Below are 20,728 nucleotides of genomic sequence, written 5' to 3'. Positions count from 1 at the left end.
AGAGGGAGAATCAGTATCCAGAGTCACCACATATTTATCCAAAATATCCAGGTCAGCTGTTAAGAATAAATTTTTGAGAGATGAAAAGAAATGCAGGAAGAAAACAGCCAAGAAACCCAGCTTTTGAGGGGGCTGCAATGTTGAATGACTCCAAGTGACTGAGGTGAATGCGTTCAAAGAACCAAAAGAAACCGTGCTTAAGAAATTGAAGCATGAAGACAACTTGCTGACAGAATAGCAATAGAGGGATAGAAATTATTATTATTATTATTTTTGTTTGTTTGTTTGTTTGTTTTCCAGTACCAGGAATTAAACTCACGACCTTGCGCTTGCCAGGCAAGCGCTGTGCCGCTGAGCTAAATCCCCAGCCCCCGATAGATATTATTTTTTAAAAAAGATCATACTATATTTTACTACATTGTTCCATTTATATCGAATGCCCAGAACAGGCAAATTTATAAAAAGTTGATTGGTGGTTGCATAGGGCGGGAGATGGAAAAAAGAGGGATGGCTAATGGGTACTGATGTGGGTTTCTTTTTTGGAGATGAAAATGTTGTGAATTTTGATGGTGGTGGTTGTGGTGAACTTGTATTATAAATATAGTAAAAACCATTTAACTGTATCCTTTAGACTGGTGAATTTTATGGTATTGAAGTTATATCTTAATAAAGACACTTAAGAAAATTAAAACCAACCAACCAAATAAAAACAAGAACAAGTTAAGGCTGTTGAGAAAGAAGACCCGAAGGCCCAGCTCCCCAGGAGTTGGGGTCCCTGTGGATTTTGTCTCACTGGGCTGGCAGTCCGGCCTTCTCCAGGCTGATGCTCTGGATTCTAGGGTTGAGGACAGAGCCCTTGTGGCTGTGCCTGGAGTGGAAATTCCCTGAGCTTTGTGACCCTGAGGTCCTCCAGCAATAGGGGCGTGGTGCCCTGACTGTGACCTGGGATCTGTCAGCTGAAAGCTCTTGGCCAAGACCTCAACACACCAGGCCCAGGTTCTCTTGCAGTATGTGAGTAGCAGCAACAAGATCAAGAACTCCTCTTAGCGGCAGATGGGGCGGTGCTAGAGGCAGATGGGTGGCCAAAGGCCAGTGCACTGTCTTGCCAACCACTGTCCCACTCCACAAAGCCTCAGCTAACATTTGTCCTGAGCGTGGACTGCAGTCACCACAGGGCCACCAGTTTTCCTCAGGGCTGGGATTGTTTCCACAGCTGCTGTACAGGGAACAGGGGACAGGGGACAGGGGACACGGCATGGGTATGAGTGGTCAGAGAGGGGCCAAGAAGAGCTGGGTGTGCTCACTCGCTCACCGGGGGGGGATATTTTCTCAGGTGGTCCTATGACCCAGTGAGGATCCTTGTCTGTCCATGACATTTTGGGGGGAGCAGTAAAACTGTTTGAGAGCTTCACTTTGCCAACCTAGGTGCTACCAGCTTTGCTCTCTAATCCTGCATCCAGAGCAGACTCTGTGTTAACTGGTGATAGTCCTCATGAAGCCTAAATGTCATCTGGATCTGCCACGCATGGCCCCCCCACGCTACCCAGGGCCTGATGTTGGGCTTGCATGAGTGTTTATTACACAACTCTGAGCTCACATCTTCTGGTTTGCTTTTGGTGATCCAGGGATGGGGCTGCTGTGACACTCAAGGTCTGGCACCCCATGTCACAGGGGTCTGTGGTGGTCACATTCAGATAGGATCCATGTGTGTTGGGCAAGACTCCAACTACTTGGCCCATTTCCCACACCATCCACTCTCCTGATCAAGTCTGAGCACCCTCAGATTCTGCTCTCCTCTGCATGAGGGCTACAGGGGTTGCATCCATCAGCCACTGGCCCTTGGATGTGAAAGGAGGGTGGACGACTGCAAGAGAACCCAAGTGACAGACACCGCCCGCCTCCATGGGGCCTCTTTTCCATACTTTTGCAAGACAATGCATTGAGAAGCCCACAGCAGGGACAGGTATCCTTCTGCAGACTGTGAGCCTTATGATCTGAGGCTCACCAAGCCCTTCCTGCTGCTGCTTCGTGCTGACTGCGAGGATCAACAAGGTTGTTCTTCCTGCAGTGGCCTCAAGGACAAGGGCGTCTTTCAGAAGTGGACATCACACTGCAAGTCCTTTACTAGGAAATATCTGGTTCTGACTCCTTTCTTCCTGTTGGCTCACTTCCCTTCTGCAGCCCACGCGGCAGACCCAGCCTGCCCGCCACCCTTCGGTCCTCCTCCTCCCTCTCTGCCTTCTTCCCTGCTCACTGTGAACACCCCTGTGTGCGCTACCTGTCCACAGCTAGGCGTCCACATGGCAAGGCCACTTCTCATGCTGTGGCTGCCTCAGCTCTGCCCTGGTTCCTGCAGACACACAGCTAGTTCTGTAGGCTGTGCCTGGGCTCTTGTCTGCATAGGCTCTTAAGGAACTCAGGGCGAGGAAGCCCTCAGTGGTGCTTCTGGAGTGAGCAGCACCCACACCCCAGCTCTCCTGGCAGTGGACACAGAGCAGAATTATCCCCTGGTGGCTCTGTGACTCAAAATTCAGCTCCTAGCAGCTGTTCCAGCCCTGAAGTCTGCAGCCTTGGTCCCCACTGCAGCAATCTCAGTTGGAGCCCATGGCCACACTCTACACCCACCTAGGATCCAGTACCAGCTCTGGCTGCCACTGTGTTCCTAGGCTCTCAGAGGTGGGTTTGCAGGGGAGCTCTGGGCTGGGAGCAGGGCCAGCCTGGTGGCATCTGCCAGGTCGATGTCCTCTGTCCAGTACAGGCAGAGACAGTGACCCTGCAGCCAGTGTGGGCTGGGAGCCACCATCTCAGCACAGCAAGGATTTTCCCTTCCAAGGCCAGAAGGGAGAACCCTGTGCTTAGTGGTGCCTTCCAGGTTGTGTCCTCCCTGATAGCCCTGAGGGCCCAGAGGACTGGCCACCATGAGGTGTCTGGTCTCTCTGGAGAACCTGATTGTAAAGACGCCGTGCTTCTCTGCATGTCAGAAGCACTGGCCATGGACTGTTTCCCTTGCCGAGCCGCTCAGTACAGATCGAGAGCCTCAAGCGAGGACAGCAGGTGTGGGGCCTGGGGAGCCGGGATGATGGGCGCCGTGTCGGAGGTGGTTTCCTCTGGCTCGCTGTCCCCATCGTCCTGTGCCTCAGCGAGGGACGGGATGATCCTGACCACCTTGTCCTGGAAGTGCACCTGCTTTTTCCTGGCCAGGCCGTCCTCAGGCTGCAGTGGCACCTCGGTTGTGGTGTTGGGGTGGGGCACACTGCCAGTTCCCCCGGCCCCCCACAGGAGGCTCTTCATGCGGGTGAAGAGGGAGCTGGACGTCCCCGTGAGGGCCCCGTGGAAGGTGTAGGTCTGCTCTGTGTCCCCAGAGTCCATGGTGCTCACAGTGCTACCTGAGGGATCTTTGTACTGCTCAGGGGTGGCCAGCCCCGCAGCCCCGGTCTTGGTCTTCTTGCGCTTGCTTAGCAGGAAGTAGGCAAGGCCCGTGACAATGAGCATGGAGCCTGGTGACATCAGGACAAGGATGAGACATCATGGAGCCCTTCCGAAACCCCACCCCCAGGAGTCAGGTGTCAGCAGGCCCAGGTTAAGCAGGTCCCCTCCTGCCCTCCCCTCCCTCCTACCTGGGATGGTCACATGCCACACCAGTACCGGGTGGAGGAAGCAGGCCACCGACAGCAGCACATAGGCTACGAACTTCTGGAAGCAGCCCAGCCAGTGGGCCTTCTCTCTTGCCACGTGGGCCAGTGACCCTGGCTGGCACCTGGGAAGGAGGCAGGTTAGCAAGGCCTGGAGAGCCGGGCATCCTGCGTGGCCAGATTGCTGCAGTGGCCCTAGCTGAACACCTCACCAGCTGGCTCCACAGAAGCCTGGGGTCCTCCCAGTGGGCCCACAGTGGGGGCTTGCCTGGCCCCTCCAGAAAGACTGCTCACATTCTTTGTGCCCAAGGGCAAAGGGAGGTGAGTGGGAGGCACAGGGCCTCATGGGAAGTCAGCCGCGGAGGGGAGGCGTACATATGGGGGCCACCTAGCCCTCGGGGCCTGGGCAGGTAGGTTGCACCCAGTGGGTTTTGAGGGATTCCTTCCTCACAGGCACATGGGACCATGGATAGGTTCATGGCCAGCAGCACCAAGACCAGGCTGCTTTTGGGGAGGTGGTATGGTCCAGGGTCACCAAATCCTCTGCTGCAGCTCCCCACTGCCCCCTGCTGGCCATGTGTGAATATGTACGTGCCTGTGCCTGTGCCTGTGTGTGTGTGTGTGTGTGTGCGCGCGCGCGCACGTGTGCTGGCGAGTGTGTGTGTGGTGGCAAGGCGGCCAAATGCCCTTTCACACCACACCCACCGTTCGTTCCTGGCCTCTGGCAGCAGGTGCAGCCAGAGGGCACAGAGGTCCCTGCTGCTATTCTGGACATGGCCTGGGTGGTGGGCAGAGCAGCTGGGCTCAGGGCCTGACTCTCTCACTGACCATGTGGCACCTGCAGGTCCGGAACAAGCTCCTGATCATGCTGATGATGGCATCTGCCCCTTGGATGTTGGCTGGGCAGCAGTGGGGACTCAGCAGATGTTCATGGCTCCTGACCTGTCCCCGTACACATGCCCAGCCCTGCGCCCCAGGCTGGCCCTCCTGTGGGTCCTCACCCAGGGATGGCTGGACACTGGGCCTTTGGGACTCTTCCTGGGCAGAGAAGCTGACTCCCCTGGATTGGAGAGAGACCAGCCCTGAATGGACCTCTCGCTTTGTGTCTTGGCTGGGATCAGGGCGAGAGAGGCACTGAGCCCTTTCCCATCCACACTGGCCAGAGGCAGGATGTTCGCACCACGGCCCCACAGGCAGAAACTGCGGGGCCTGGGTGGGTGTTGATAGGCCACGTCTGAGGACACTTACTTAAAGCAGATGGCCAGCAGCTGCGCCACGAAGTAGGCCCCTTCGCACACGGCGATAGCAGTGCCTGTGAACCTGCAGTGAGGACAGGTGAGGGTAGCCCCTGCGTGGGTCTGTCTTCCGCCAGACCTTCCATCACCCAAACCACATCCGCAGATGCTGCCCAGTGCCAGAGCCTGGCAGGAAGAGGTGTCACCAGTAGCAGCATCAGTACTGCAGTCACCAGGGCCAATGTCTATGCCTGGCAGGACCACGTAGACCAACAAACCCTGCACTCCTCCCTCCATCCCATGTCCAGTCACCAGGAGTGTTGGCTGTGTCCCTCAAATCCCCAGAGTCACCCCATCCTCTCTGGCCCTCCCAACATTGCCTGAGCCCAGGCCAGCCTGGCCTTCTCCACCTCAGGCCCTGTCCCTGCTCCTCCCTGGTCACACCTGGCTGTTAGCTTCTGACACCGTGTCTAATCTTACACCTCCCGATCCAGAGTGCCTGTACTCCAGAGACCCTGGAGTCAGACCTCCTGCACATGTGTGAAATCACAAATTCCAGCATCCCCTCCCTGGATTTTAGATACCAGTACCTTTGGAAATGTTGCTTAAGTGTTTTTTTTGGAGGGCTTCACTGGCCCATAAAACCAAAATCTCTCAGCATCCTTCCAAGTTGTTCACAGACTTCCATATTCCCTGAATGTGTAGGGAGTTATCAGGTGCCTCAGGGCCTTTGCCCAAGCTCATCCTTCTCAGAAGTCCTCCCCTTCCTCATTTGTCTGTCTGGTGATGTGTTGTTTCTCTGTGATAAATCATGTGACCAAAGCTACCCTCTGTGAACTGCAGGAGAGCCCTGGCCAAGCGCCAGCCCTGGGTAGGTGCTCTGGGAATGCGCCATGGATGAATGAATGAGTGAGGGGTAATGCTTGCTGCAGGGGAAGACAGCTCAAGGACATGGGTGCTGCTTGGTTCTGATCAGCTCTGTGACCGTAAGTGGGAGGCTTGAACCTCCTGTGGCTTGCTTTCCCCTCTATAAACTGAGGTAATTACAGTGCTTCAACTCTGTAAGTTGTGAGTTGATGTTTATAAGGTTCCTGGGATTGTTCTTGGCATATGATAATCACTACATAAATGTCAGTGAGTCCTGCTCCCTACTGCCTTTCACCATGGGGTTGTTAATCTATGCCCTTTCCCCTCTCATGCCTCCCCTAGTGTCTACCCAGCTCTTAACTTTCAGTCTTAAAATGATAATAACTAACACTTCTAGCTTGATTGCTATGTGCCAAGTACAGTTCCGAAAGTTTAAGAACACTGACTCCCTTGGTCCAGGCAGCCCTTTTCTGATCAACACTCGTTCAGTTTACAGATGAGGGTACTGAGGCATAGAGAGCTCCAGCCCCCTGCTACGGTCACATGGCTGGGCAGGAGCAGGAGCAAGACTTGGACTCAGCACTTAGATGCCAGAACCATGTGGCTAAGAAGTACGTTAAGGCCTATGCTTTGCAAAGGAGGAGGCAGAGCCCTATTCTGCCTCCTGGGGCAGAGAGGAGGTTGAAGCTGGGGAACCAAATGTCTTGGGCAGATTTCCTGTCTGGTCCTAGCAGAGTGTGACCTGTGGGGTTGAAGTGCAGGGCATGGAGGGTCAGGCTCAGGAGCAGAGGGTCTGATCCTCTCAAGACACGTGGAGCAGTTAGGGAGAGACAGGGCCAGGTGGGTGGCATCTGCTTTAATGCCAGGGCCCCACAGACCCCAGCCTAGATGCCGGGGTAGAAGGTGTGGATGGCAACAGAGCAAGAAAAAGCCGCCTGGGGCAGCAGGGACTTCAGGCTGGCCCAGGGCAGGATTCTGGGTTGTGGGGGTAAGGAGTTGGCCTCGGCAGCCCACACCCAGCCAAGGCACTTGTGTTCTGTAGCTTGGTGGTAGGTGATATGGATGTTCAAGGGTGTAATCAAGTAGTGGGAAATACGGTGTGGACTGAGGTGGAGGGAGATATTGAGGTCTTCAGAAAGACCCATGCGTGGAGGTGCAGTGTGAACAGAGCAAAGAGGTTGGCCTCTGGGCCCAAGGGCAGCAGGGGTGCTGCAAAGAGTGAAGCTACTCAGGACCCAGCAGCCCCTGCAGTACAGCAGTCACACGGATAGGGGAGTGGAAGGCACAGCCCAAGACCCCACAGGCCACTGCAGCTCTCAGCTTGGAGCCCTTGGGCATCTGAGGGGCTGGAAGGAGTAGCTTCCTTCACCACCAGGAGGAGGCAGCCAGGAGGCCCTTGGTACGGGGACCCCAGGTCTGACCCTGGACAACACTGTGCCCTGGTCTCCTTCTTGTCAGGGGCAGCTTGTGGCAGAGGAGAAAGGACAGGGCTGTGGAACCTGGGCCTGCTGCTTGGAGCCTGCTGGTGTGGGTCTCTGCCTACTCCCTCTGAATTTCTTCCTTTGCACAAGCAGGCCAGAGTGCCCCTCTCCTAAGGACTGGGGGCCATCAGAGTTAAATGAGGTGATGCAAATATGACACTGAGTTATACTTGGCATGCAGAAGTGCTCATAGATACAATTCATGACCCCACCCCACCTTTCAAATGGAGCTCTGCTCAGGTTTCCTAAATAAGGAGATGATTAAAGGGATGCATGGGTGGGTAGGTAGAAAGATGGACAGGTAGGTGGATGGATGGGTGGAAGAGTGGATGGGTGGGTAGGTAGATAAGTGGATGAATGAGTGGATGGATGGATGGGTAGATGGGCGGGTGAATGAAAGGATGAATGAATGGATAGGTAGATGGATGGGTGGATTGATGTGTGAGTGAATGATTGAGTGGATGGAGGTATAGTTGATTGATTTAAGGGGTAGTCTGTCTATACTTTAAGGGATAGTCTGTCTAGGCTATCCTAGAAGCCTCCTGGACTGCCCCCACTCTGGGCTGGGGTCAGTTCTCCTGGGTCAGTGCACATGGACAGGTGTGGGGTGAGTGGGCAGCCCTGCAGCAGGGAGGGCTGGTTGTATGTACTCACAGCAGATAGAAGGCCAGGCTTTTGAACTGCCCCTGGAGGAGGGTTTCAGTGCCCACGCTGATCAACACTGAGGGGTGAGAGGAGAGGCAGAGTTGTCTGCGTGCCCGCACAATGGCACTGCCCTGCAGAGACCCTTGGCTGTGGGGAGCCATTTCCCTGGGGTGAGATTGGTCATTTCTTCTCCATGGCACCAGAAGCTGGAGCTTGGAAGGCATAGGAGAGCCCCAGGGGCCATCCCTCCTGTCTCCACAGAGTAGCTTGATGGTGCCAATGTCCCTGGGTACCCCCTGCTTTTGACAGGCAGCTGTCCTCCTGCACAGGTTATCCTTCCAAGACCCCCAGTGTCCTGTGCTCTGTGGCTGGGACTCAGTGTGTGGCCAGGGCAGACCTGTGCCATCCATCCCTCCCTGTGCTGGCTGCCAGTATAGCCTCAATGTCTCCAGTGGACCAGGCAGTTCCATCTCACACCCATTCATGGCTCTGGGCCTGGTATTGACCACACCATCATCTCCTCTCCCCACCCCTCCCTTCCTGCACTGGTGCATGCACTGGAACCCTGACCCCTCCTCGCCGCTCCTCACGGGGACCTCAGCCAGCACAGCTTTGACTTATCCAGCTGGGGTTGAGGATGCCACAGGGACAGTCTGTGGCCCTTGTGCAGACTTCTCTGACCCATGTGGTCACACCTGTGTTTCTCTCTGGTGACACTGCTGTGCATATGCCCAGCCAACCTTGCCCCAGAGAGAGCCAGTGTCCCCTCATCCATGCTGCTTCCCTGAGTCCTGGCGCTTCCTTTGACCACAGGGACACCTTGTGAGCTCCCAACTCATGTCCCACGTAGAAGGGAACCCTCATTCTCTGCTGAGATGCCACCCCTATAAGCAGGGAGAAGGCATTTATACCCCATTGTCACTTCTCGGTGCTCTTTGGGAGAGGAGAGCCAAGACCCTTGATGTAGGCAGGGATGGGGCAGCAGTGCTGTCTGATTGCTGGACACAGGACTTGGGTTCCCTCCTGTGTCACAGGATTAGTGTGCCAGGCACCACGCACTCCACCCCAGGTCCTGCTCTGCTGCTGGTGCTGGGCAGGGCTGTGACAGTGACTATCTTCCACCCACCAGCATGTTGGCCTTCTCACTGACAAGTGTCTCAGAGCACACAGACACAGATGCACACACACACACACATGCACACACACACACACACACACACACACACACATGCACACACAGACCACCCAAGCCCCTGGTCTTCCCATGTCACAGAGGGGCACAGTAAGGCTCACGACCTTCACCATTACTTAGGCTGGGAACAGAGCATGCAGAACCCAGTCCAGGGTTTTCGGGTTCTTGGAGATGGGCCCTATGTCTACCACCCACTAGTGTGATGAGTGTGAGCATTTGCGAGTGTGTGTGTGCTGTGCATCAAATGCTGCTTACCCAGCACTCATCATGCGCCCTGCCCTGTTGCAGTACTGGCATTTATTAATGCATCTGGTCGTTGCACCAGTCACCCCCATTTTAGAGCAGAGGAAACTGAGACACAGACAGTATCAGCAAACCAGCCAGCCAGCCGTGGAGGCCTAGGTCAGAGGTTGTATTTCATTCTCACATTTTCCAATAGCTGAGTTGCTCTGTCTTCCCAGGACTCAGTTTCCCCAGTGTACCTCTGGCACAGAACAGCTATGAGGATTTGGTGAGCACCACACAGGTGTGCAGTGAAGTCGCTTGTTAGTTTTTGGTAAGAAGGGGAAACCCTGCTTGCAGGAGCACTCCCCACCCTGGGACGGGGCCCGGGCTTCAGGAAGGGCCTCTCACTCAGGGCCAAGGGCGGAGCTCGTGCCTTCTCTGGGTGGGCAGTGCCCATGGTCTTGGTCGAGCTGTGTGGGCTGGGACAGGTGACAGGAAGTTCTTAGAGCCCAGCCCTTCTCTTGCTGGGCACTGTGGTGTGTGGAGAGCTGTCCTGGTGGGCAGTCACAGGAACCACAGGTGCCTGGGTCTGGGAGCTCCCTGGCTGAGCCAGTTGCTGCCTGTCCCTGAGGAGCCACTATACACCTGAACTGCAGAGGCCCTCCATGTGCATCCTGTTCAATCTGCACATCCCTGGGCAGGAACAGGCAGCCCTGTATTCATGAAACCCAACAGGTCCCCGGATGCAGCACCTGCCCAGGAACGTGGGGGTGCAGGGAAGGGATAAGCCAGAGTCTGGGAGTGAGTGACAGTGGTGGCCACTGGTCCCTGGCCCCCAGCAGAGGTCAGAGAATGACAGAGATGAGGATGGTGTGGGCTGCGAGGTCTATCCTGGGACCTTACAAGCACTGGAGGGGAACCTGAAGAGGAAACCCCAAGTTGGTCCCGACAGTGGAGCCCTGCATCCCTCAAGCCCATCTGTGGAAGGGTTTCCAGTCTGCATCAGCCCAAGGCAAGAAGCCACCCCTTAATGCTTCCTTGACCCTGGCATCTATGGCCCTCCTGATTGTCAGCCTGAAGTTGGGGGCTGCTGGGGCTGCAACCTCGAAGGATTGGAGGTTCCCTTCATGCCAGGGGTGGGGAAAGCACAGGGCTGCCCAGGAGGTGCCCATCTGAGCCTGGAAAGATAGTCCAGATCCACAATCAGAGAGATGCCAAGGGTGGGAGCAGCGTCAGTGCTTGGGACGGACCCACATCCTTTGCCATGTGACCACGCGATGGACCCATATACTTTGCACTAAGGCAAAGCTGTTTCCTGTTCCCTGTATCTGGGCTTCACAGTAAGACTTGCTTTAGACCTCGGGGTGCCACCAGGCATGATGCAAACAGACGTTCAACAGCTCCAGAGCCACCACCTTGAGCACACGCCAGGGCTAGCCTGCTGGAGCATGAGGTGCTCACAGAGCAGGGCCACCCTTCCACCCCAGCCAGCGCCAGGCTGGAGAGGCTGTCTGACCCTCCCAGGCAGAGACACACAGTCCACCTACCGCAGCTGTGAGCTCTGCTTGTTCCCCTGACGTGGGAACAGCAAAGTTATGGCCTGTAAGACATGGGGGTCTGGCAGTGGTTACACAGCACAGACGACATCCCATTTAGGACGGTTTCATTGAGGTGCACTTAACCTGTACACACTGCACTTATATAAAGAACAATTTGATAAGCACTGATGTTTGTCCATATCCATACAGCCACCACTGACATCAGGAGAGTGAGCCTCCCCGCAAATTTCCTGCTATGGTGTTATTGTAACCCTCCATCCCAGCCTTCTGTGTTGCTAGAGATGAGTCTGTATTTTCCACCAGTCTAAATCAATGGAGTTAAGAGTATGTACAGCACTCATCTTGGGTTGTCTTCTTCCTCCAGCACAATTATTTCAGATTCATGCATGCCATAGCATGTGTCTGAAGGTCACAACTCTCTCTCGCTGAGTGGTACTCCACGGGAGGATAGGCCTGTTTGCTTCCAACTCACCTACATGTGGGCACGTGGGTTGCTACTATAAATGAGTTGGTGATGGTTACTTGTATTGCTCTTTGCAGGGCCTCATGCTTCCTTTGCCCTTGGGTAGCTGCTTTTCAGTGGAACAGCTGGATCCTATGGCAGGTGTATGTTTACCTTTTGAGAAGCTGTCCAAGCTTTTCCAATGCAATCACACCATTGTGCATTCCCACAAGTACTGCATGAGAGAGTTTCATACCCTTGTCCACACGAAAACCCTTGGTTTGGAGGCAGCCTGTTCATACCAGCCCCTCTAGTACATATGTAACAGCACTTCGTGGGGGTCTGGGTTGCATTTTCCTAATGGCTAATGATGGGAACATATTTCCACATACTTATCTGCCATCTTATCTCTTCTTCGTTGGATTTACTTTTCACTGTCTTAACATAATTAAGAGAAAAGTCTTAAATTGTGATGGTATCCAGTGTATCCTTTCTTTTGTAGATTGAACTTTGTGTCTAAGAAATCCCCAAGTAACCCATCACTGAATTTCATCCTATTATCTAGGACTTTTGTAGTTTCAGGTGTTACATGTAGGTCTGTGATCCATTTTGATCTTTTTTTGGGGTATATGGTGCAAAGTATACATAGAAGTTCACTGGGAAATGAATATCCAATGTTCCACCATCATTGGTTTTCAAAAGTTACACTTACCACACTGAACTGCCTCTGTGCTTTTGTCAAATTCTGTTATTTACAAATATCTAGGGTTATTTCTGGGCTCGCTTCTTTCTCATTGATCTGTTTGTCTTTCTTTGCATTAATACTGTACCCACCTTGGTTTTGTTGCTTTAAAATAAGACTTAAAATCAGGTCAGTATTAATCCTCTAGCAGTTTTTTTTAATAGTTGTTTTTGCTATATTAGATCTTTTACATTTCCATGTGAATTTTAGAAACAGCAGTCAATTCAGTCTCAAGCCTCCTGAGATTTTGATTGGGACTGCATTAAAGCTTTTAACAATATTAAGTCTTCCGCTCCATGGAAAAAATATATTTTCTGCATTTATTTATAATTTAGATCTTTTTTGCTTTATGATTTCTCAGCAATGCCTCTTGTTTTCTAGTATATAGGTTTTTAAAAATATCTCTTGTCACATTTATCTGTTTCATATTTTTGATGTAACTATGAATTGTACTTAAATATTTTCATTTTCTATCTTTTGCTGGTATGTGGAGATGCAACTGAATGTTGTACAAACATTCCTCATTTAACAACCTACCTGTTTAATGACAGTTCACACTTCCAACTGAAGAGCTCTGCTCAGACTTAGCACTCACCAGTTGGACTTAAGATCTGTCTTTTTTTTTGTATAGTTCTTACATCTTGTTTATTGAGCCTCAGTGTCTTTTTTGTGCAGTACACCTTGTTTATTATACATGCTGATTTGCTGATTTACTGTACCATACAGTACAGTTTACTGCAGGTTTATGTTCTATTATACACTAGAGTACTGCACGTAAGTTATGCAAATAAAAGTAAAGTCATCAAGTTGGAGTTTCCTTTGACCATTTCTTTGCTCTGAATCTTGTAATGTACATACTATATACAATGCCTCATTAGCAATCAATTCACTTAATAACAGCTTTGGTAATGCAACTCAGTTGTTACACAAGGATTTTCTGTACACTGATTTTGTCTTCTACAATCTTGCTTAAGTTCATTAGTTCTAGTAGCTCTGGGGTTAGATTCTAGCCTATTTTTTACAGATGATCATGTAACCTGTGAGTAGAGCTTTTCTTTTTACTTGTCAGACTATGTGCATTTTGTTTGTTCCATTGCATGGATGCCCTAACTGAAAGACCCAGTGCAGTGTGGTGGGGCGTGGCGACAGTGGACAGCTTTTTTTTTCACCCATCTTGGGAGAAAGGCATTTTATCCTCTGATATAACTGTGCTTTTTGTACATTGTCATGGTTTAGATCTAAAATGTCCCTCAAAGCTTCAAGTGCTGCTCACAGGTGGGGTTTTTGAAAAGTGATTGTGTTACGGGGCACTGTAGCTGACTTGCTGTTAGGAGCTTGGGTCTGGTCCCAAGTGGTGGGTCATGTGGGTATGGACTGAAAGGGTCTCTCTCCCTTCCCTGCTCCTCTCTATACTTTCTGCTTCCTGTCCACCATGAAGTGAGCAGCTCCTCCTCTGCCAGGCCCCTCTGCCATGCTGTTTCTTACTGGGGGCCATGGAACATGGACTGAAACATGAACCAAAATAAACCTCTCCTCCTTTTCGGTATTTTGTCCCAGTGCAGAAAGTGGGTAAGACATAGATTCCCTTTTTAGGTCAGGGACGTTTCCTTCTGTTGATAACTTGCTGATGTTTTTATCATGAAAGAATATTGGATCATGGCAAAAGCTTCCAGTGTGCCACTAAGGGGATAACAGCCTTTCTTGTTTAGTTTGTTAATATGGTGGCTTAGTGCTTTTTATTATGATAACAAAATACCACAGGCTGGATGGTTCACAGACAGCAGACATTTAGTTCTCATCATTTTGGAGGCTAAGAGGTCCAGGATTGAGTGCTAGCTTGTTTGTCCCTGAGGTCCACTTGCTTACAGAGGGTTGGATTCTCACTGCAACTCAACATGACAGAGGACCTGGGGGATCCTCACAGTCCTTACAAGAACTACAGCATATGAATTTCGGGGGTGCACAAGCATGCAGTTCATAGTGATTTTCAAATCTTAAAGCAACTTTACATTTTGGTGGTAAACTCCACTTGGTTGATACATTATCAATTTTATGTATTCTTTATTTTGTTTGCTAAAACTGTAAGAATGTTTGATTCTTTGCTAATGAAGGATAATTTATCCATAGCTTTTTCTTTGTTTCCTTCTTTTTCTCTCTTTCTTTCCTTCCTCCCTCCCTCTTTCTTTTTCTCCTTTTCTTTCTCTTTCTTCTCTTTCTCCTCCTTCTTCCCCTTCTTCCTTTTCCTCTCCTTGCCCTCCTGTCCTCTTCTTCTTCCACCTGCCCTCCTTTACTTCTACACCACTGGGAATTAAACCAAGAGCCTGTCCACTGGGCCACATCCCCAGCCAATTCTCTATTTTTTATTTTGAGACTGTTTTGCTAAGAGCCTAAATTTCCCAGGCTGGGCTCTAATTTCTAATCCTCCTGTCTCAGCCCATCAGAATTCTGGGGTTCAAGCCTGTGCCCCTAGGCCTGGTTTTATTTATAGTTCTCAGGTTACAATTTTGTCCAAAGTTCTGATATCCGTGTAAACGCTGATTTTATAAAATGAACTTCTGGAAGAGTCTGCATAGCACACTTGTTCTTTCTTCCTTAAGCTCCATGATTCCCCTGTGAGGCTGTCTGGGCAGGTCCATGAACTTGTTGGGGTTACAGGGTTTAGATGGAGGGATTCCCTAGGCTGGCACAGTTTCTTGAAGCTACTCAGTGTGTGGACCCCAATACCCTAGCATCCTCTTTGTGAGGCCCACAGGGGAAGTCAGAGATACCCAAGCATTTGGTCCTTGTTCTCTTTCACTGTTCAGAGTGGGTGTGTCTGCTTCCTGTGCCCTACGACAGTGTTCCCATGCCAGAAGATTGAGCACATGCCCACCCAGCATAAGCCATGCTTCTCCACCCACCCTGCTGCCGTGGGCATACATGTCCCACTACCTCCCATTTCCTTTATATCCTTCTTTGCAAGGCCAAACAGGACTCAGACAGTTTGGAAGGAGCCATCAGCCACTGGAAAGTAGGACCGGGCTACCCTCTTCTTTCCAATTAGCTCACTGTTATGGTTTATGTCTGTGTGTCCCCCAATGCCTCATGTGGACATGGGGCAGGCTTTTAGAGTTTGAATATGGGTGTGAGAGCTGCACCCGCCCTGGAGTGGATAGTTTGCATATGTAAGGGAGAGGAAAAGGGTGCTTGAGGCGATTCCTCCCCCATTCTGCCCTGGTGTGTGGTTGTTGCTTAGCTGTGTTCTGTCGTCCTGAGCTGCAGCTCTCCATCATGTGCCACTCTGCCTTATAAGCTGCCAAGTACGGGCTGAAACCTCCATGAACTGTAAGTGAAATAAACCTTTCCTTCCTTAATTTTGGGAGTCAGATATTTTGTCCCAGCAACGAGAGAAAAGTAACCAAGACACTCACTATACTAGGTGTATAAATACCTAGTTTCTGAGGGCTCAGGACTCAGGGAGATGTTCTGGGGTCAGACCTCTTACAGCTCAGTCCCTGCTCCTTCCCAGCCTCCTGGCCTTTGCTGCCTGGCTTCCTCCCTCTGGTCTCGTTCATCCTGTGCAGTCCCTGTCATCCACATGCACCTGTGGGATTGACCTGAGCAGGGTGGGGACTGTGTGGGCCTTTGGCAGTTGACCCACTGTTTGGTTGGACCCAATAGTTGTCCCTGCCATGTAGACAGGAAATTGAAGCTTACAGAATTCAGGTGACATGTGCAGGGCCACACACCAAGTGCAGGGGGGTACACCCACCAGTACACATACAGCTCTGCAACTGAGATGTGCAGTCCCCAGGCTGCTTCCCTGGTCACTGGGCACAGCACCCTGAGGCTGAGGTCATGCTGAACATAGAGGACATAGAGACGAGTAAGTGTTTGCCCACTCAGTCAGTGGCAAGCAGAGCTCTAGATTCGTGTTCTGAACATGATGGGGAAGGAAAGGAATGCTTGGACTACGGCCTGCTGCTCTCAGTGGGAGAGAGATTCTGTTTACTCATCCAGCCGATCAGATCAAGAAAGACAAACAGCTGTGGTCACCAGGAAGATTGGAAACACAGCAAAGGCCACAAGGTCTCCACGGGGCATCAATCCCCAGCAGGGAGTTGGCATTTAAGAAGTGGTCATGAGGTTTACGCACGCACGCATGTGTGTGAAATTAGCGTGCAGGGCCCAAGACATTCTCTTCGGAAGCAACTGTTTCCTGGAAGGCTTTGAACAGGGCCAAAGTCGGGCCACGCATTTGCCGTGACCTTTGGGAAAGGCAGACCCAGGCTGTGGGCATTGCTTTCACCCTCATCTATATTAATAAGCACTGCACGTGGGTCTGTGGAGAATGAGGCTGCCTCGATCCCATGCAGAGTCAGGTTAATGGGTCAACCCCTAGAACAAAACAACCCCAAGCAGTCCCAGCCGACCCCAAGCCCCGGACTCACTGGCGGGGCTGCTGCTCCTTCTACCTGCGCTCCTCCCCAGTTCCCTCATGCTTGAGAGCCCCCGTGCTGCTGCCATGGGGTGAGCCATCCCAGAGTCCCAGTGGACAGGCTCTTCATTTAATTCCCAGTGGTGCAGAAGTAAAGGAGGGCAGGTGGAAGAGGAAGAGGACAGGAGGGCAAGGAGAGGAAGAGGAAGAAGGGGAAGAAGGAGGAGTAGAAAGAGAAGAAAGAGAAAAAACCCCTACCTGCATCTGGCTGTGGGACCTCTGTCAAACCACCAGCCACCCTGAGCCTCAGTCTCCCCACAAGTGGGCTTGTGCTTTGCACAGCAGGCATCTGTGAGCCATGGCAAGACAGTGACTCTGAAGCTGTCTGCAGTTGGGCCTAGGACTATTCCTTCTGGAGATGTGTGAGACTCTTGCCTCTCTGCTTCCTGTCACAACATCTTGAGCTTTGTGTGCCACCTTCCTAGCCTCAGTTTCCCCCTGTACAGTAGGAATGAGTGTGCACAGGATGCTGTTTTAACAGAGGCAGAGCCTGCATTTAAAGCCGCAGCACAGAGCGTGGCCCCCAGGAAACCCACAGGACTACACTGCTGTTATCAGCTGCCACCTCCCACAGGCGGGCAGGAATAATGAAGCAAAGTCCCCAAAGGTGGGTGTGTTGGCATAAGCCTACAATTCCAGCACTCTGTGAGACTGAGGCAGGAGGATTTTAAGTTCAAACTCAGCTTGGGCAATTTAAGGGCTCAGTCAGACTCTGGCTGAAAATTAAAAAAAAAAAAATTAAAAGGGGTGGAGATGTAGCTCAGTGAAAGTTCCAGTACCACCGGGGAAAGAGAAAGCCCCCGAGTATGGCAGGGAGAAGCCTGAGCACCGGGGTGGTGCTGCGAGAGGCCCTTGCCCATGTGACAGAAGAGAAGGGTCTGGGCCACTGAGTTCAGCAGTTAAACCCGTGTCCAAGGTCTCTCTCCTAATAGTCTGCAGCCAGTCCAGTCCCAGGCAGAACTGCCCAGGCAGAACTTGAGCTGTCCTGGTGTCTGTGCCCGGTGTCAGGTGTGCCTGGGAGGGCACTGTGGGAGAGACAGGGAGGTGGCACCTGCAGGGGAAATGCATTCCACGTGCCATTCAGGGTGGCAGCTTCTAGGATGGTACTGGGCTACATCTCATCAACAAGGGCACCCAAAGGTCACACATATAGATGTGCACACACACACACACACGTGTCCACACACACATGTGCACACACATATAGGTACACACCCACTGCCTGCCCAGGCCAGGGAGGGGCGCCACAGAGCCCAGTGCGGGCATAGGCAGGGAGCGTCTGTGGTGACCTGCAAGCCTGTGATTGCTCCAAGCCACAGAATTTCCTGACTTTACAACCTGGGCTGGGCACAATCTGCCCTACACCTGCTTGCCCTTGTTCGGCACTGGCACTGCCCCATCTGTGCCCCAGAAGCATGTGAGCTGTGGGCTGGACCTCAGCATGGGCTTTGATGCCTGTGGGTCACTGTATACCCTAAGAAGTGCCATCCTGAGAGGCTGGGGACAAGGACATCCCAGTGAGTGGCACCCACCATCCGGTGGCAGCCAGGATTCTGTGTGCAGGGGCCAGGGAGGGCTGGCACTCTGGAGCCTTGGGTCACATGTCTTCCTGGCCCCTGGGACACACATCTCCACCTGCAATGTCCAGGCCACCTTGGGTCCCTTACCCCCAGTGTTTTGCAAAGTGCCGGTTCTATTTGAAGTCTTCTTTCCTCCTTAGCAGCAGCACCCTAACAATGAGGCCTGGACTTTCCAACAGAGGATTTCAGCAAAAAAGAGGCTTAAGGGAGGAAGGAATTTGCAAATCTTATATGCTGGAAGCAGGCCAGGTATCCAGGATGCCTGAGGGAACTTGAGACCGGAGAGGGTACCAACGCCACCCTTCTTCCCCAGCCTCCAGCACTCAAGAGCCCACAAGGTTCTCTGAAAGCCTGGCCATTAGAAGGCGATGAGAGGGCCTATTTTTAGCCTGGAGCTGGTTTTGAAACCAAGTGGGAGATCCCTCTCTGCATTACCAGCAGTCTCGGCACAGAGATAAAGCTGTGGTTAAGAAGGACAGTGTAGGTGTGAGGGTGGGGCTTCAAACCCTGAGCCTGCTTGAGATAAATGGCCTCTTGACCTGTCTTTCCTCAATCCATTAGGACAGAGGCTTACATCTCACACAGCTTCCTAGAGGGGCCTGGCCCTGCTCTGTGGGGTGTGGCTGGGGCTGCTGGCAGCCAGCAGGGATGACATGTACCTATTTGGAGCTTAGGGCCTGAGTCACTGGTAGACGCTAGTGACAGTGCTGGCATCAAACCCTTTTGTGGATGCTGGTCCACTTAGCGTCCTTTACCTAGGCTGGCCTGTGGGTCCTTGGTGGCCATCCTCTGGCATAGGTGACTCTGGTGGTAGCAGGGCAGCCCACTTTCCTACCCCAGGATGTGGGCAGGGCTCCGGAAAGCCCAGGGCTAGGGTTCTGGGGTGTCTGCCAGCACAACCTTGGGTAAGGTCACTGCTCCCATGGGAACTCAGTGGTACAACTGGCTCCATCTTGTCCCTGGAGGGTGGGGAGAGACCCTCTCTGTGGTTCCACCAGCTTGGACTCCTGATCTAGGTGCCCTGGAATTGGTCCAGGTCGCCCAGCTCCAAGCCTGACCTGAGGCTTTACTCTCCGCTCTTAGCTGTGCATAGCTCTGCATCCTTGATGTGCCAACACACTGGCTACAGTCTACCTTGGTGGTCAGAAAGTGTGTGTGGTGGCAGCGGCAGTGGCTCCTCCAAGGGCACACATCTAGGAGAGGCCAGGGTCAGGGCTTGAACTGGGGCTGCTGGCATCCAAGCTGATTACCTTCCTGACTGAATAAGCTTCTGCTGGGGGGTTTTGATGGCTGTGTGCCTCCTCCTGGATCCAAGGGACGTGGGCCAGAGCAGAGACTGGGAGCCTTGCATCCTTGTGTCCCCAGCACACATTCTGCCCCTGGGGACCAGCAAAGGGGCCTCTGCCTTGGGGAAGGACATTCTGTGCAAACTGTCTGCAGCCCTGCAGGAAGGGGAGGGGGCTAGCCCAGGGCCTCTTCATGCCAGAAGCCTATGTGTGCTCCTGTCAAGTCCCATGGGACACTGGGCCTCTAGGGTGCTCCAGTTAGCTCTGGGGTGTGTCCAGCCTGTTCCCCAGGGCAGAGCTGCTCCAGGCTGGGTGGACATTCTCACTCCCCATGGGCCTTCTCCATAAAACAAGCACAGTTTACTCAGCCGTTTTCACCCTTACACAGGCAGGCATGATGCTCATGTTTGCCTTTTGCACCTTCACCCAGGAGTCCCGCCTACACTCCCACCCTCCAGGAGGTGGAGCCCAGAGCTGACCCCTCTGCAGATAAGGATGCTGAGGGTCTCCAAGGGTCTGTGAGGCTGCTCAGCTGCTCGGAGGTAGGCTGTGGCAGATGCAGCACAGCCCCCTGTCTGCTTCGTCACAGGGCAGAGCTTCCCAGGGGAGCTGGGGAAGGAACTGGAGAACATGGAGCAGGCATCAGCGGCCGGGCTTGGTGGGGTCTTACCTGCCGCAGTAGCGATGCCCAGGATCCGGCAGGTGTACTCCAGCCCGGTCCAGAACACCCAGAGCTTCATGGTGGGGGTGCAGGCAAGTCCAGTGGGCAGTCAGCAAAGGCTCTGGCCCAAGGATGCTTGGGAGGACTATGTGTGCAGGAAGACAGAAACTGTGGCTGCTGGTGGGTCCCTGAGCAGAGCCCTGCCTACTCTAGCCAGTTCTGGCCACCGCAGCCCAAGAGGTGTGAGCTCTGCTGGGAGGGTCAGGTGCACGGCTTAATCATTACCTTGGAAGAATGCTCCAGCCTGGCCCCGAGCCTCTGGCCCAGCAGCCGGCTGATCAGGCTGATTAGGGCTGGGCTGGGCTGCGGAGCCTGGAGCCAGCAATTAACCATTGCTGGCTGGGAGGAAGAAGCCACAGAGAGAGGAGCCGGGCCCTTCCTTAGCAGGCAGTCCCACCCAGAAATTCACATCTGGGCCACACACCTGCTGGGCCAGGGGGCCCAGAGGAGACCACTGGTGCCCATCCAGTTGTGTGCAGGTGGGAGAAGAATGAGCATGTAAATTACTCACAGAAACAGCTCCTGCTGGAGTCTGAGCTCTGAAGCTCTTCTAGCCTGGAGGATCCAGACTTGGAGCAGGCAGGGGCTCCGCCCAGTGCACACAGGGACCGTCCTTCGTCTCCCACACATACTAGCGACATGGG

At 52.8% G+C, this 20,728-nt stretch overlaps 1 protein-coding gene across 3 annotated transcripts; it reads right to left on the bottom strand.

The window, feature by feature from the left end:
• Nucleotides 1-329: 329 nt before the first annotated feature.
• On the bottom strand, nt 330-20,678 carry Tmem72 (transmembrane protein 72). Of its 3 annotated transcripts, none has more exons than XM_005411780.1 (6): nt 20,596-20,678; nt 20,034-20,169; nt 7,870-7,936; nt 4,881-4,952; nt 3,618-3,757; nt 330-3,497 (listed from the first exon to the last, which is right to left on the bottom strand). In XM_005411780.1, the coding sequence occupies exons 2-6, from the start codon at nt 20,101-20,103 to the stop codon at nt 3,019-3,021; spliced, it is 828 nt and encodes a 275-aa protein (XP_005411837.1). In that variant the 5' UTR covers nt 20,104-20,169; nt 20,596-20,678; the 3' UTR covers nt 330-3,018. The 3 variants fall into 3 exon arrangements, with proteins under 3 accessions (XP_005411837.1, XP_005411838.1, XP_005411836.1); XM_005411781.1 differs by lacking the exon at nt 20,596-20,678 and adding an exon at nt 20,310-20,351; XM_005411779.2 differs by lacking the exon at nt 20,596-20,678 and having other exon boundaries at nt 20,034-20,280.
• Nucleotides 20,679-20,728: the final 50 nt, after the last annotated feature.

The sequence above is a fragment of the Chinchilla lanigera genome, unplaced genomic scaffold, assembly GCF_000276665.1.
Source record: "Chinchilla lanigera isolate Chin_1 unplaced genomic scaffold, ChiLan1.0 scaffold00145, whole genome shotgun sequence".
Lineage (NCBI taxonomy): Eukaryota > Metazoa > Chordata > Mammalia > Rodentia > Chinchillidae > Chinchilla > Chinchilla lanigera.
The sequence above is the reverse complement of the archived record's forward strand: the minus strand, read 5'-3'. Positions and strand labels throughout refer to the sequence as shown.